This window comes from Wickerhamomyces ciferrii, contig 00278, assembly GCF_000313485.1.
Source record: "Wickerhamomyces ciferrii WGS project CAIF00000000 data, strain NRRL Y-1031 F-60-10, contig 00278, whole genome shotgun sequence".
Lineage (NCBI taxonomy): Eukaryota > Fungi > Ascomycota > Saccharomycetes > Phaffomycetales > Wickerhamomycetaceae > Hansenula > Hansenula ciferrii.
Window position 1 is genome coordinate 1 of NW_011887462.1, and position 15,450 is coordinate 15,450.

Genomic DNA, 15,450 nt, shown 5'->3' on the forward strand with positions numbered 1-15,450 from the left:
CTATTAGTATAGTTCAATATTTAGCATGTAAGATGTGTAATTTCTTTTATCATATAAGTGGAATCACTGAAAACCTTATCAAATGACAAGTACTAAAGTAACTAAAGTAAGTATAAGTTTTGATTAACCTTGTTTTAAATCTTATGATTTGTTATTGTTAACATTGCCAATTTAATGAGCATTTAAATTTTGATCATCTGTTATTACTTTTGTTTATTACTGGGATAAATAGTTTTGTTAATGAGGCGTTGAATACTTGAGGCATTGGATAAGTAATTGCTTAGATGAAAGGAGAAAGGAGATGAGGAAATTTTAAATTTCGCGTAGCTACTAGCGCTAGTCAATCATAGACATGGTCCATAATATACCTGTGTATGTTTTTAACTAAACTAGGATAAATAGATTATCAAACAGGTTTTAGAATTGTTTTAATGTACTTCTAGACTTGAACAGAATGAAATAATCAGTTATACAATGTACATTGATATCCTATTATAACAATATGGCTATCAGTACGCTTATGAAATTCATTTAACCATATCTACATCTTTATTACACTTAAACTTTAAACTTCTATTATAGATAATAAAATAAAGGTAATGTTATGTCAAGTTGTTATATATTTTAAACTCTATTAACTTGGTATGGATTAATTAACCCCTGGACACTAATAAACTATACGTCTTCTATTCAAATGTTCCATGGTAATGGATGGATTAGTTCTTGTGCAGTTGCAATGATGGATGTATAGATCAAGATAAAGAAATAGCTTATCATCATTATCATTGTCTAATTCTATTCCATAACTAGTGTAACTTGTGAATTCTTTAAACTTTATGTATAGCCTATGATATAAATGAAATAAAGTTTACACAGAAGACGAAAAGAACGAATCTAGAATCAGAATAGCCATCCACAAAAGTCATCTGACTAAAAACGTGATTCTGGAATGAACACCCGATTACATAATGCATTACATCAGCAGTGGCAAATTTAAAATATTATTATTAATTACATCATCATTTAAACGAGATGGAAATAAAGGAAGTGATAATTGAACAATTGAATTAATTGAAGTATTGAATACAACAAATGATTGTTAAACATTATACGATATAACATCATATTAGGAAGAAACAATTAGGTGGTTCCTTTGTAGCTTCTAGTTCCTTCCTGTCTAGTTTCTGCCTAGCTCTTCCCCTAGCTCTTCTCCCTTCTACCTGGCTCCCACCAAGCAATTCATCAATTAACCGTTAGCGATCAGTAGCAAGGAAAGAAAAGGAATCCCTAAAGAGCCTTAAACAAGGTCAATTTACACGGGAAAAATCTCATTCATCACAATCTTAACTCCCTCTACACACTCGTAATAATTATAAACCCACCAAATAACTCATTAAACAACAATATAATCAATTATACATTATCACCCCATTCTCATCATTTAATAATTTACTCGGTATAAGCCATTTTTTAAAAAGTGTTCGCTCACACTGCAAAAAAAAAAGAGAGAATTTAAAGAAATTTTAGAAAAAAACCGCCAAATTGAAGTTCTTTAACAAGATTAAAAATAAAGCAAAACATTCAAACCAAAATAAAATTGGTGAAGAAACATTTGTAAAAGAATCAAATAATTCAATTCCAATTCAATCAAATACACATCAGACAAGTGAAGTATCTGAAGTGACAAATTTTGATAATTCTACTTCATCTCAAGCCGCTGTTATTCCATCCGTTCCACAACAACCAGAAGTTCAACAACAAGTTCAACAAGAAACATCACAATCATTAGAACAACCAATCCAACCTGAACTACAATCAAATCAAATTGCTAAACAATCAACTCAACAACAAGAAAATTTAAAAATTATAAAAGAATCTAAAAAAATGTCAAATCCTGCTTCTTCTTCTTCATGGACAAGTTTCCTTAAATCAATTGCTTCTTATAATGGTGATTTATCTTCATTAACTGCTCCACCTTTTATCCTTTCTCCAACTTCTTTAGTTGAATATTCTCAATTTTGGGGTGAACATCCAGATTTATTAATTGCACCAAATTTTATTAAAGATGATTCCAGCAATCCTGATGAAGTATATGTTGAAAGAATACTTGCAGTTACAAAATGGTTTATTTCAACTTTAAGATCTCAATATTGTTCAAGAAATGAATCTTTAGGTTCTGAAAAAAAACCATTAAATCCATTTTTAGGTGAATTATTTTTAGGTAAATGGAATGATTCAACTTCAAATAATGAATTAGGTGAAACTATATTATTATCTGAACAAGTTTCTCATCATCCTCCTGTTACTGCATATACTATATTTAATGATCAAAATAATGTTGAATTACAAGGTTATAATGGTATAAGATCTTCAATTTCAACAACTTCAATGAATGTTAAACAATTTGGTCATGCAATTTTAAAATTTAAAGATTTAAATGAAGAATTTTTAATTACTTTACCTCCTTTACATATTGAAGGTTTATTAGTTGCATCTCCATTTGTTGAATTAGAAGGTAAAACAATTATACAATCTTCTTCAGGTTATATATCAATTGTGGAATTTAGTGGTCGTGGTTATTTTAGTGGTAAAAAAAATTCATTTAAAGCTAGAGTTTTCAAAGATTCTGCTTCAAGTGCCAATAAAGATAATGCTTTATATACTATTCAAGGTCAATGGTCTGGTAAATCAACAATTTATAAAGGTTCTTCAAGTTCAAATTCTAAAAATTCAACTGAATTTTATGATGCTCAAGCTAAAAATCCTGAACATTTAATTGTTAAACCAATTGAAAATCAAGGTGAATTAGAATCAAGAAAAGCTTGGTTAAAAGTTTCTGAAGCTATTAAACAAAGTAAATTTGATTTAATTCATAAAGAAAAATCATTAATTGAAAATGAACAAAGAGAATTAAGAAAAAAAGAACAAGAATTAGGTATTAAATGGGAAACAAGATGGTTTAAAGAATTTAATTTAAAAGAATTATCATCAAATATTAATGAAACTTCAGATCCATTATTTAATTTATCTTCAAGAGCTAATTTATCAAGAAAAAATGTTGTTAGTGGTACTTTAGTTGGTGAAAAAGATGATAAAGGTGATGATTATAATCATTGGAGATTTGTTAGAGAAAATTGGGATAATGAAGAAGAATATAAAGTTTAATTTTAAATCAACTTCATTCAATTGATCCATATAATATTGTAAATTAATAACATCATGACATATGATTCAGTTTTTTTCATATATACATTTTACAAAGTGTCTTTTTATTGATCTTATATATTTCTTTTTTCAATCATATATGAAGCTGTGTGCAATGTTAATTTAATTAGTCTTTTTTTATATACAGGAGTTTTAGTTTAAATCGCGTAACAAATTACAATGTAGTAAATAACTCATTAATATGGATGTACATATAACCGAATGTCAAATAACATGATACAAAGCATGTACAAAGACAAAGAGACTAAGTACCAGGTACATTATCTTTTGGATAAACCCAATATTAATCAAATTTCTTTTCCAAATAAAGATAACACTTTATCAATAAATTGAAAAGAAGATATGGTTGAAACTTGTCAGATTGCCATTTGCACCCACCCATATTTATCCCTTTCGAAAAAGTTCATAAATAGGGTCAAGATCATCGCTCCTTTATATAACAATAATAATTTCCAAAAGAAAACAATATCGTTATAAATAAAAAGGCAAAAATTAAAATAGATGACTAAACCGCAAAGGATTATAGACAAGCTAAATCAAAATTCTCACTCTAGGGCACAAAGGTATACAACTCATCAACCAAGTTGGATTCAGTGGCTCGTTTGAAGAGTCAAAGAGGGACGTAAACTATAGAAATGATCCTACTGTTGGAAAATGTGTTAGTATTCTGATATTTCTTCTTCTTGTTCTTAACCATCTTTGATAACTTTTATAAAAGTATTCAAAGTTATGGGTACAATACTTACTGAAGTACGTCGACAAAGAAATTAAAAAGGTAAAAGTCTATAAAGATGATGGGAATTCGATTCCTTATATAGTTTTCAAAAATTTTCCAGACTACGCACACTACGAAAAATGACAGTAATTTTTTTGTTTTTAGGGCAAATTTTTAAACATTTTTTAGTTTTTGAAAAATTAGGGCATTAAGAATTCTAGGGTTCAAAGGTTAGGGTATGTTTTGTGTATCATGTGATGTGAGGGAGGGCGGTATATAACACCTGGACATCACCGCGATGATAAAAACCAACCATTTTTTTGAAAAAACCAACTCTTTCGCGAATGTAACAGTCACGATTCAAAATCTCGATTTTTTTCATAGAGTCGTTTCTGTTTTCGAGCATGGTGAGGATTGTGAGAAAAGTGAAAAGTGAAATACTACAACTATCATCAAGTTCAGTTCAAGATCCTTTTGAAGTTAACATCAAATAATCAATACAATACAAAGATGGCTGAATCACATAGATGTATGTTACACAGAGAGAACAAATGAAGAATGAATTAGTGAATTAGTGAATGGTTGGAAAGAAGGGGTGTTAATCCTTATAGTTGTTTGAATAATTAAATATTAATGATTGGAAATATTGAAAAGATACAAGATATAATATAAGATAATACTGAATAATAAAGAATCAATCAAATCATGTTAATACTGAATCAATACACTACAAGAATAATCAAAACTATGACTTTTGAGAAGAACAAGCAGTAAAAAAGATCCATTAACCAATTTTCACCATATACACAATCCATATAATATTCATTTCTTTATATGTTCATATAATCCAAAAAGATCAAATACTAACTTTTATATTATAGTATACGTTAAAGGTAAACACTTATCATACCAAAGAAGTAAAAGTGTTAACAACCCAAACGTTTCTTTAGTTAAAATTGAAGGTGTTGCTACTCCAGAAGACGCTAAATTTTACCAAGGTAAAAGAGTTGCTTACGTCTACAGAGCTTCAAAAGAAATCAGAGGTTCAAAAATCAGAGTTATCTGGGGTAAAATCACCAGAACTCACGGTAACTCAGGTGTTGTTAGGGCTAACTTCAAATCAAACTTACCAGCTAAAACTTTTGGTGCTTCAGTCCGTATCTTTTTATACCCATCAAACATCTAAGTTAATTAATCAAATATATAATTAAAAAAAAAGTGTTATTATTATTATAAAGTTAATTTAGGTTATTATCATATTATATTTTTTGGGTTACTAAAGTTTTTTACGAAGTCTATTGTTTTTTAATTAACATCATCATTTACATTTTATTATCCTTTTCTATTTCAAATCATTTTCCATCGTATCATATTTACACAACAACCAAAAACCAAACAAAACTTTTAAAAGGATTCAATCATTTTATTGTTATTTAAATAGAATGGGTACTTTTTGCGTATAATATTTTGAATTTTGTAGTAAATTATCTTCTATAAATTTGTAATAGTAGTTACGTCGTCTTTATACTTGACTGGATTATGTAATATGGCCCGCGAAAATGAGTAGGATGGGATGTCAAATATTTAAATTGAATGCTGATTTTTGTTTAACTCTCTATATATATACTGGTGATCTATCATGGAATATATAACGCGTTTGAATAAATCCAGATGTACACCAAGGGAAATATAGCTATTGAAAATTCGACCATAATATAATCATATTACATCTAATATAAATGTCATTACTGCTGATTTGCTTCGAGGCTCGAGAATTCAGATGTACGTTTAACTTTAAAGTGTAATTTGCTTATATAATCATATGACTTTTGTGTCAAATATTCTCAAGTGATTGTAGCTCAATATTTTAGTCAAATTGCTACTCATAGAGAGTTAAGTTAGTCTTATTGTTCGAGACTGTTGTTGTTTGATACCACTTAGTACCTATTCTCAATCATGGAGCAAGACACACCTCCCCTTCCTCATCACATTGAAGAAGCAATTCGCAATTTCCGCGACAACATCATAGATTGTCCCTTGGAGAGACTCAACAACAGTGGTCTTCTTATAACCGCTGGTGGTTCAAACTTAATTGATGTTAGAAATGATGATGAAGTTGAAAAATGTGAGTATACTATTCGCCAGAGCTATTTTAAAGTGGTACAGCTTATACAAATACTAGGCTGTGCAGCAGCTTTATTGACAATGTATAACGGCCCATAATTCCAAATTTGACATTTAATCTAACAAGAATAATTTAGTCCTCGAAGAGTTAACCCAAGCACTACTTTTCAATAAGAATGCTGCTCATATTTTTTATGAAAAAGCTGGTGAGGTTCTTTATGATGATGTCAAAACATCAACAGGAACAAAGGTGTACACATATACCAGAAAAATCTACAAAATTTATTTATGTTTGAAGAATATTATACATATTGATGAGTTGAAGAATGCTGATGAAAGTGTTACACCAGATCTTGCAGGAATTAAAGGACTTCCATCTACGCATGGTCTGAAATTTTACCAACTGTCCAGATTAGTAGGTTTCAATAATACTAAAGAAATTGATTGGTTAGAAAATTCAAGTCCATTCAAAAGTCTCCAAGATTTCATTGAATCAAGTCTTTCTGGGCTATCAGAACATCAAGTACACACGCTGCTAGGTTTTCTCTTAGGAATGTTCATAGACAAAAACCCGCTTTTTACTGATACAAATGGTGCTACGTATGAAGAGGATTCCAAAGTAGCATTTTTAGACAATTTTCTTAAACCTACAGTAAAGTTTTTCAACCATATTATGAAATTATCTGAGGTAACTGGGGACAAAAAATTCAAGTTTGTTGCCAAAGAGCAAACAATGAGACACCTAGATGTTACAACTAAAACATTTTTGGGTCCAAAGGCGCAAACCAAGTATAGAGGAAAACCAGACATCAATTTAGAGTTGCAGTGTAAAGATGATTTGAGGGTGGTCTTGAAAGAATTTCCAATTGAGGTCAAAAACATCAAGTTGTCCAAAACCATACGCTCTGAAAGTCCAAACCAGGTTAAGGTCGAAGATGTTGATCTATATCCACCAGTTAACCGTCAGACCACATTTTATACCCTATGCTCAAAAAGCAAAGCCTCCATGATCACAGACCTGATAACAACAGTTTGTATAAACTATAACCATATTTCAAAAGCAAGTTATGCTATAGATATAAATGAATCAATTGGTGATCAAACATTGGTTATTGATGACCCAGTGGATGTTCATGTTTGTGACTCATCATCTTCACACTATGTTGGAATTTCTCTTCAGTTGTTACTCCTTTTGATTCTATTTGATATGATGGCTGCTCAATTATCAGATCTTGGTGTTTCAAGTATTCCAAATAGGTTCAATTTGATTAATGCGGAATCTGATGAAAACTCCAAAGAAACATTATCAAATCTATTGAAAGCAATGATGGATGATATACCTGAGAAGAATTTGGAAACATTTTTAGCTGGTGGTCCTAGTATGTTTGCAAGTGTCTCAAGTAATGAATGTATTAAAAAAATGTTTAATAATCAATTCAAGATGAAGTTGAAGAGTCAAAATATTGAAATGAGATACAATGGCACCAACAGTCACATTTTGGAAATAATAATCAAAAATTTAATTACAAGCAATGATGGCTCTTTTGTTGAATGTGATGAAGATAATGTGTCTTTCAACGTTATTAAAGTTTTCAATATGAATGGTATTGAAGGAATTCAATGGACACTCCAAGATCTATTAGAAACTCCAAAAATTGTACCAAAGTTTGCAAAAAATGATATTGAACATGCCAAAGCTCAACTTAATGCTTATAATCAACGTTTGTCTGGGTTTACAAATGAGCTAAGTGCCTTGGACAAGATCTATAAGTATAATCAAAAATGTCTAGAAGATGATGAAATTACAACACCAAAAGTCCTAAAAGCTGGTATGGCTAAATTTTTGATTGAAGATGATGAAAATAATCTTAATCCTGAAGTTATTTTTGGTCCATTCTTGGTTTTGAGATACAACTCAACCCTATTAGCAAGATCATCTAAACCACTGAGAAGGGAAGAGATCAAATTGTTACATAAACAAATTGATATTCTTCATAAAAAAGTTAGACTTCATCATAGAAAGTTGAATCTGAGAAGTGTGTTCTGCTATGATGGTAAAGTCCATATCTCCAATTTTGATCAATCTACTAGAGTTTCTCCTGGAGGTGTTTGTTCATTTGATGGATCTGAAACTTCATCTCATGCTGGTTGTAAAGATTATGAATTCATTTCTCAATTGTATGAATTTGCAAGAACACAAGGTGATGATGTTGAAATGGAACTTTGATTAGCAAGTTCTTTCTATCTCTAATATTGCTTTATATAATCAATTTAATATCTTTATTTATGTTTTATTAGTAGAGTTTATAACCTTCTTATATACACGCGAATTCTTTGTCAGTGCTGCTCATACCAGCTTTAAAATCATTCCCCATACAAAAATAAACTTAACAAATTGTTTACCTTTCAAATTAACATATGGTTCTATCTTGATATACTCATTTAATCAGATTTATCAATCAAAATGATTCCATTTGAAGGGGTGCTCCCTTATGTCATCATGGGAACGGTGAGTACATTATACTTTCTATTCGTCGATGTGAACTTCAAACTTCAACAAGCGACACACCCCACTCCTTAAGACCTTTTCATATTAACAATATACCATAAAGCTATTAACAGCAGGACCAACAGCTGCTGGTTATTTTAAACTAATTGATAATAATGGACATACTCCAAGACATTCTTTAAACTACTGGGAAAACTTAATGATTGAAAGAGATTTCAGATTGACTGGGAAGTTTAGGGAACAAGTTGCTAATGATAAAGCACCTGAAGCTTTTAAAACTAATGCTTATTGGAAATTAGAAAAACCTTTTAAATGGTGGTGAATTGGGAACTATCAGATCTTAAGTTTATTCATGATCATTATTTATTTATTATTTATTTATTAACTTATTTATTTAAACTTATTTATTACTCCTGCAGTACAAAATGCATATAGCCTTCATAACAATACACACCAATTACTGCACTATCTGTTTTTATACGATTACAGGCCTCGTCAACTCGTAAAGTAGATCTGTGAGATGATTTTTACGTCTAATATAATTAGTTTTTCATAAAAAAATGTCTTTAAATCTCATGACATTAGTATATATTAAAAATAAAAAAGTTATAAAAAGACCATCACACACACATACACACAAACATTAAAAATTAAGTAAATAATAAAAAAAAACAAAATGAAATCACAATAAATGACACGAGCATAAATGAATAAAAAGCAAGAAAAATTGAAAACACCATGAAAACGAATGTACTTGGGGTATTTAATATAATATAAAATAAATGAAATTGAATGATAATTGAGTAGGTAATGATGAAATTGACATTGTGTAAAATGATCCTAAATCATACAATGGGGGTGATCCAATGGGGGTGATGATATATTGTCTCTTGATGAAAATTCTTGAATGAAAAAAAAAGAACCATTTGAGAAAAACATGATGATGCAGAATAAATCAATAATAATGCTAATGAAAGAATACAGTTCAATGTCAAAAAAAATAATATGAAAAGTTCCAAATAAGTTCAACCGACACGCATACTTCTTCTTTTAAAGAAATCCATAACCTTTTTAGCAGTTGATGGTTCTTTTCTTTGAGAATTTGGATAATCAATTGTTGATTTTCTATTTTCTCTATTTGTTTGTTGAGATTTTCTTGGAATATTAATTTCATTCGATGGTTCTAAAACTTTTCTTGTTGATGTTGTAGTTGTTGTATTTGATGAGTTTGATTCTGAAATTCTTGGGCGTTGTTGATGTTGTTGGTGAATTTGTTGTGATTGAGTTGATGAAGGTGCTGTGTTTTCATTTGAATTATTACCATAAAATCCTTGTAAGAAACTAAATCTTTTGGTTCTATTACTATTTGAAGTTGATAAATTATTAACATCAGAACTTGAACCACTTGTGAGTCTTGTTTTAGAATTATTTGAATGCTTTTTAAATTGTTGATCAGGAGATTCTTGAACTGATGTATTTTTAGTATTTGTTGATAAATTTGAAGGTTTTGAATTGTTTGAATGAACACTTGATGTATGAGATTGAGATCTTTGTAAATTATCAGAAGATTCATTCAATTTGTTTTTAGAATCATCATTTGATCCACTAGAACCAAATATTTTATCAAGAACAATTTCAGCAGCAATAACAGCACTATATCTATTTTTCTTTTTATCATTATAAGATGAACTATTAACCGTAGATGAAGATTTGACAGTTTTTTCATTATTAGATGTTGATTCTTTTTCATTAATGTTATTATTGTTGTTATTATTAGTGGTATTAGTATCATTGTCATTATTATATTCATTATTTTCAAAACTTTCATCAGATTTTAGATTAATCAATTTTTCAGAAATATTTTCATCAGATTCATCAACTGAAAATTTCTTTGATGATAAAATATTTGGAGATTTTGGTTTAATAATATCACCTTCTGCAGAACTTAGATCAACTGATGGTTGACTAATTTTACCATTTGTTAAAGAGGAAATTGAATTTGTTGATTCTGATCTTATAACTGGTGAATTTGAGGAATCAAATCCGGTTGGTGAGAGTTGATTATTACCAGTTAATGAATATAAACCTGGATGATAAGAGGTTGGTCTTGGTTTTCTACCATTTGGACCAGGACCCGGTAATTTAGCATTACTATTATGACAAGTATCTGAAGTTTTTGGAATTTTTGGAACAGCAAAATTTGGAGTTTTGAAAGATGGATTCAATGGAGTTTGTTCTTGAATAGTTTCTTTAATTCTTGTATCTCTAACATCACCTAAAGTTGGAATACCAGTATGAGTAGTTGATCTCGGAATACCTTGAATAAATGGAGCACTTGGTCTTCTTGTATCAGAATTACGGCGTTTCATATCAGGTTGTTGACCTTGTTGATTTGAAGGAATTGGTGTATGTCTAGTTTCATCAGCATCAACAACAGCTTGTAAAGCTAATGAGGCTGAACTATAAGATTGAACAGAACTTGATCTGTGATGACCTTTTGGACTAAATCTTAATTGTTCATTAATAGATGTAGATGAAGTTGATGAAGGTAATGCAATAGCATGATTTGATGAAGTTTGAGGAGGTAAAGGATTTGAAAAAAAATGATTTGAAACATTATGATTTTGTAATGAAGCAGATGTAGTATCAATTAATGAATATCTTCTAATTTCATTCTTAACAGCTAAATTGCGTTGAGTTTTAACAATATTTGCATTATATTCATTATTTGTTTTATAATTTTTATCCCATTCTGCAGGTGTAACTGATAAAAATGGAGCATGAGGAGCTAACCATTGATGACCTCTAACTTCTCTTAAAGTTAATCTTTTCTTTGGATTTGGTACTAAAATTCTTCTTAATAAATCTCTAGGCATTGGTTCAATATATTCAGGGAAAGTTAAATGAGTATTTGTAATATATTGATATAATCTTGCAATATTATCACCATCTGGATTTTGTGGATCATCATCAAATGGTAAATAACCAGCCAGCATAGCATATAATATAACACCACAAGACCATACATCAACTTTTTTAGATTCATAAGGTTCATTTGAAATAACTAATTCTGGAGCTGCATAACATGGGGAACCACATGAAGTTTTCATTAAATCATTATATGGACCAAAACTATTAACAAAACCAAAATCTGTAATTATAATGTTTTTATGTTTATCTAATAATAAATTTTCTAATTTTAAATCTCTATGAACTATACCTTTTGAATGCATATAATGTACACCACTAACCAGTTGAGAAAATAATCGGCAAGCTAATGAATCTTTAAGATATCTATGTTGTAAAATATAATCAAATAATTCACCACCAGAAGCATATTCTAAGACAATACCAATATATTTATCATTTTGTAAGACTTCTTCTAAAGTAACAATATTTGGATGTGATAATCTTTTTAAAGCATTGATTTCTCTATGAACTTTACTTTCTCTTTCACTTCCTCTTGGTATAGAATCACGACGAATGAATTTGATGGCAACTTGAGAAGGTTGAGAACCATCTTTTTTCCAACCTAATTTAACTTTACCAAATTCACCTTCACCTAAAGTTGATCCTAATACATAAGAACCAAATCTAATTTCTTTATGAGTTTTTTTAGTAGATTTTGATTGAAAACTTTGACGACGAGTTGTCACAGTTGGATCACCCATTATTCTTTCAAAAATATATTATTTATTGAGTATCTTTTTTTATGGTTATGGAGGTTTCAAATCAATTGTAGGGATTAATAGAAAAAACACTTCTTTTTCTTGTACCTGATTTCCAAAATTAGGCCGTAGATCTTTATTTCAATTGTAGAAAAAAAACTGACGATTATTGGAGATTTTTTTTATGGGAAAAGCTTGATTTGGGTTGAAACAAGGGCTAATTGTATAAATATAAGCTAATGAGAATGATTGGTTATTAATAAGTGTTATTATCAAAAGGATTGACTAAAGTTGGATTGTAGGTTTGATAAAATTTGACACTATTTGATATTGTTTAAGATCTCAAAACGCGAGATTTGAAGCTATTAATAACCACGGAATAACAATAACAATGACAATAACTATGAGAAATGGTTAGTTGAAGTTCTTTCTTCAAATGTAATGGATTCTTTAAGGTAAGCGCTGTGTGATAGCTTACCAGGAAATGTGTTTTTTTGTTTTGTTTTCCAATGAATCCACGATGATACTCACTTCAAACAAGGATGAAATAACAAACCGAATTCTTTGAGTGGCAAACAGCAGATGAACTTATAGAATTTGGAGGGAAGTAGTGGTAGCAGTAGCGATGGTGGGTAGGGGGATGGAACAATGGTAGCGTGTTGGTAGCTGTTGTGGATTGTTTTGTTGAGTGATGATGGTTATATATAAAGGAAGTGAAGATTTTAGTTGAGAATGTGAATTGTTTTGTTTTTGTTTACATTTCCCAAATAAAATTCAAATTCTCAAATCTGATTTTCGAATCGAGCGCTAGGCGGAGTGTTCTGCCTGTGGGTTTGCCTGTGTTCTGCCTGTGGGTCGCTCTAAAATGAATGGTGTAGGCTGGGAGGAGCCTGGGGGTGTGTCCTATCTAGGCGGGAGATGATCTCAAATCTCAAACGATGGGAATGTGCATGGAAAAGTAAACAAAGAATGTAACCTTTCAAAAGAATACGAACAGAAATCACCTTGGAAGTCAGTGAAAAGCCAGTGAGAAACTTGAAGTGACTTGAAGTGACTTGAAGTTGCCTGAAGAAGCAGGTAGTGTTGTACACTGCTACTCTTCATATAACTTGGGAAGGTCAATTGGGCTCATGGTTATCTCTTTCTAGAGTCCAGACTAGAATTATCTCTGTTTAGTTGTCTACTAACGGTTTCCTGTAGCCACTAAATTACACAGTGTGCATAATTTGGGAAATGAGTTATATTCAACTAATTAAGGCGGCACAGTGGGTATCTGAAATCAAATTGTTTTGGGAATCAAATAATGAACTGGATTTCACGTATTAATTATACTGAGAGGTATGTTGTAACTTGTCATTGATCATTGAGTGCTTGTTAAGTCTCCAGATCTTCACTAGGGATCACAATATTCCAAGAGAAATCGACAGAGTACATACTTGTCAAGTCCAAAACAGCTCCATCAACAGGGCATATCGATGCATTCATGAAGTACTATATAATCGAAATCATTGATGTCACTGAGACCTATACAACAACATAATCAACAATTGAACCCTTGTCTTGAAGATAAGTACAAACAAAGTCAAACAAACCATTTCGTAAATTTGTACTCTTTGGATCTTAGATCAACGCTTCCCCGTCCTAACCTCTCTAATCAAACAACATCATAATATTATCGTTATTCATGAATCATTATATTATCTTATCATTAACAGCTTCTGATCAGCTAGGCTTACTCTAAATCAAGCAAAAACGTTGATCTGTAAAGAACCATATCCACTAACCTTCTTTAGCTATGACCGCGACTAATCTTCATATAGTATATAATAGAAGTACTTACCTCATTTACTATCCAATCTGAAATATAGATACTAATCACTTAATTTTAGCATCGATTGACTTTCAACTCAAAGAAAATACATGAAGAAACATGCGGATTATGTTTGAATGCTTCACTGAAACCCCTGAATAACTCTTTAGTTTGTTTTCATCAATACTAAACTTTATAGATAGTCATCATGTCTAAGAAATAAATCATTATTTGATGGACTATCACTCAGCGTAGTGAATAATTTTAATCATATCAGATCACCATTAGTATCAGACTGCTAGTACGTGTCTAAGAAAACAACTTGGCTATATCTAAAAGCGCTTCAATTTACTACTTTTGACCATCCATGATAGACGTACTATGTAATATTTACAAGTTTGTTGATTATTCCAATATACAAAACATTATCTATAGTTTTAAATCAGATAATTTAAAAACACCAGATTTGTTAAATCCCTTAGCTGCAACATTAATATCTTTTGATCCACTTAATAAACCTTCCATTAAAGTTTTCTTAACGGTTCTTTGTTTTGGTTTAGCAGTTTTAGCATTTTCAATTGCAACTAATAATGGATCATTTTCTTTAATTAAATAACCTCTTTTTTCAGGACTACTATAATAACTTATAGTTTTCTTTTTAACTGGTCTACCTGGTAATGGAACGTAACCTCTTGTTTGCAAGAAATAAAGAGGATTTAAATGGGCTCTTAATCCTAATTTTGTGAAAAATCTTGCTGTATATTCACCTCCTGCATTTTCAATTGCTTTTATAGCTTCTGCACTTGCTCTTGTTGCTTCAATTTTTAATGGAAAATTTAAACGTTCTTTACCATCTGCTAAAATTTTAACACCATCTCTTAAAGTACCAGTAACTAAACCTAATTGTCTCATTTTTCTCATATTTAATACTTCACCTTCTTCTAAATTTAATCTACCATCTTTTTTAAATTGAACAATTTTTTCTAAATTTAATTCTTTTAATTGTAAAGCTTTAACATTTTTAAATCCAATTTTTGGAAATAATTTAAAAATTGGTGTTTGACCACCTTCAAACCATGGTTTAACACTACCTCTTGCCTTTTGACCCTTTTGACCTCTACCAGAAGTTTTACCATAACCAGATGATGGACCTCTACCAACTCTCTTAGATGTATGTGTTGATTTATTTGATGGTTGTAATCTTGATAATAATGAAACTGAACGGGTACTAATAATAGACCCCAGTATAGAAGCTTGTGATTGTCTAGGGAGTAATGATTTTAATAGAAACATATTGACGCCCCTTTTTCTCTCCCTTGATGAATTATTAAAGTACAAAGTTAAGCTTGGAACTCAATATTCAATACAGCTAGCCAATATTAATATGTCGTTGATTTGA

General features: G+C 30.3%; 5 protein-coding genes across 5 annotated transcripts; 3 read left to right on the forward strand and 2 right to left on the reverse strand.

Moving 5' to 3' along the window:
* Positions 1-1,884: 1,884 nt before the first annotated feature.
* BN7_6471a (OSBP family protein) lies at positions 1,885-3,165 on the forward strand (the record flags this gene model as incomplete). Its single annotated transcript, XM_011272957.1, has 1 exon — positions 1,885-3,165. One exon carries the CDS (start codon positions 1,885-1,887, stop codon positions 3,163-3,165), a length of 1,281 nt encoding a protein of 426 aa, XP_011271259.1.
* A 1,285-nt stretch (positions 3,166-4,450) lies between these two features.
* Positions 4,451-5,126, forward strand: BN7_6472 (60S ribosomal protein eL33; the record flags this gene model as incomplete). Its single annotated transcript, XM_011272958.1, has 2 exons — positions 4,451-4,469; positions 4,822-5,126. The coding sequence occupies 2 exons, from the start codon at positions 4,451-4,453 to the stop codon at positions 5,124-5,126; spliced, it is 324 nt and encodes a 107-aa protein (XP_011271260.1).
* A 770-nt stretch (positions 5,127-5,896) lies between these two features.
* BN7_6473 (uncharacterized protein) lies at positions 5,897-8,291 on the forward strand (the record flags this gene model as incomplete). The annotated part of the gene is made up of 2 exons (XM_011272959.1): positions 5,897-6,100; positions 6,192-8,291. 2 exons carry the CDS (start codon positions 5,897-5,899, stop codon positions 8,289-8,291), a joined length of 2,304 nt encoding a protein of 767 aa, XP_011271261.1.
* Positions 8,292-9,598: 1,307 nt separating this feature from the next.
* Positions 9,599-12,244, reverse strand: BN7_6474 (uncharacterized protein; the record flags this gene model as incomplete). Its single annotated transcript, XM_011272960.1, has 1 exon — positions 9,599-12,244. One exon carries the CDS (start codon positions 12,242-12,244, stop codon positions 9,599-9,601), a length of 2,646 nt encoding a protein of 881 aa, XP_011271262.1.
* A 2,236-nt stretch (positions 12,245-14,480) lies between these two features.
* Positions 14,481-15,344, reverse strand: MRPL10 (mitochondrial 54S ribosomal protein uL15m; the record flags this gene model as incomplete). The annotated part of the gene is made up of 1 exon (XM_011272961.1): positions 14,481-15,344. The coding sequence occupies one exon, from the start codon at positions 15,342-15,344 to the stop codon at positions 14,481-14,483; it is 864 nt and encodes a 287-aa protein (XP_011271263.1).
* Positions 15,345-15,450: the final 106 nt, after the last annotated feature.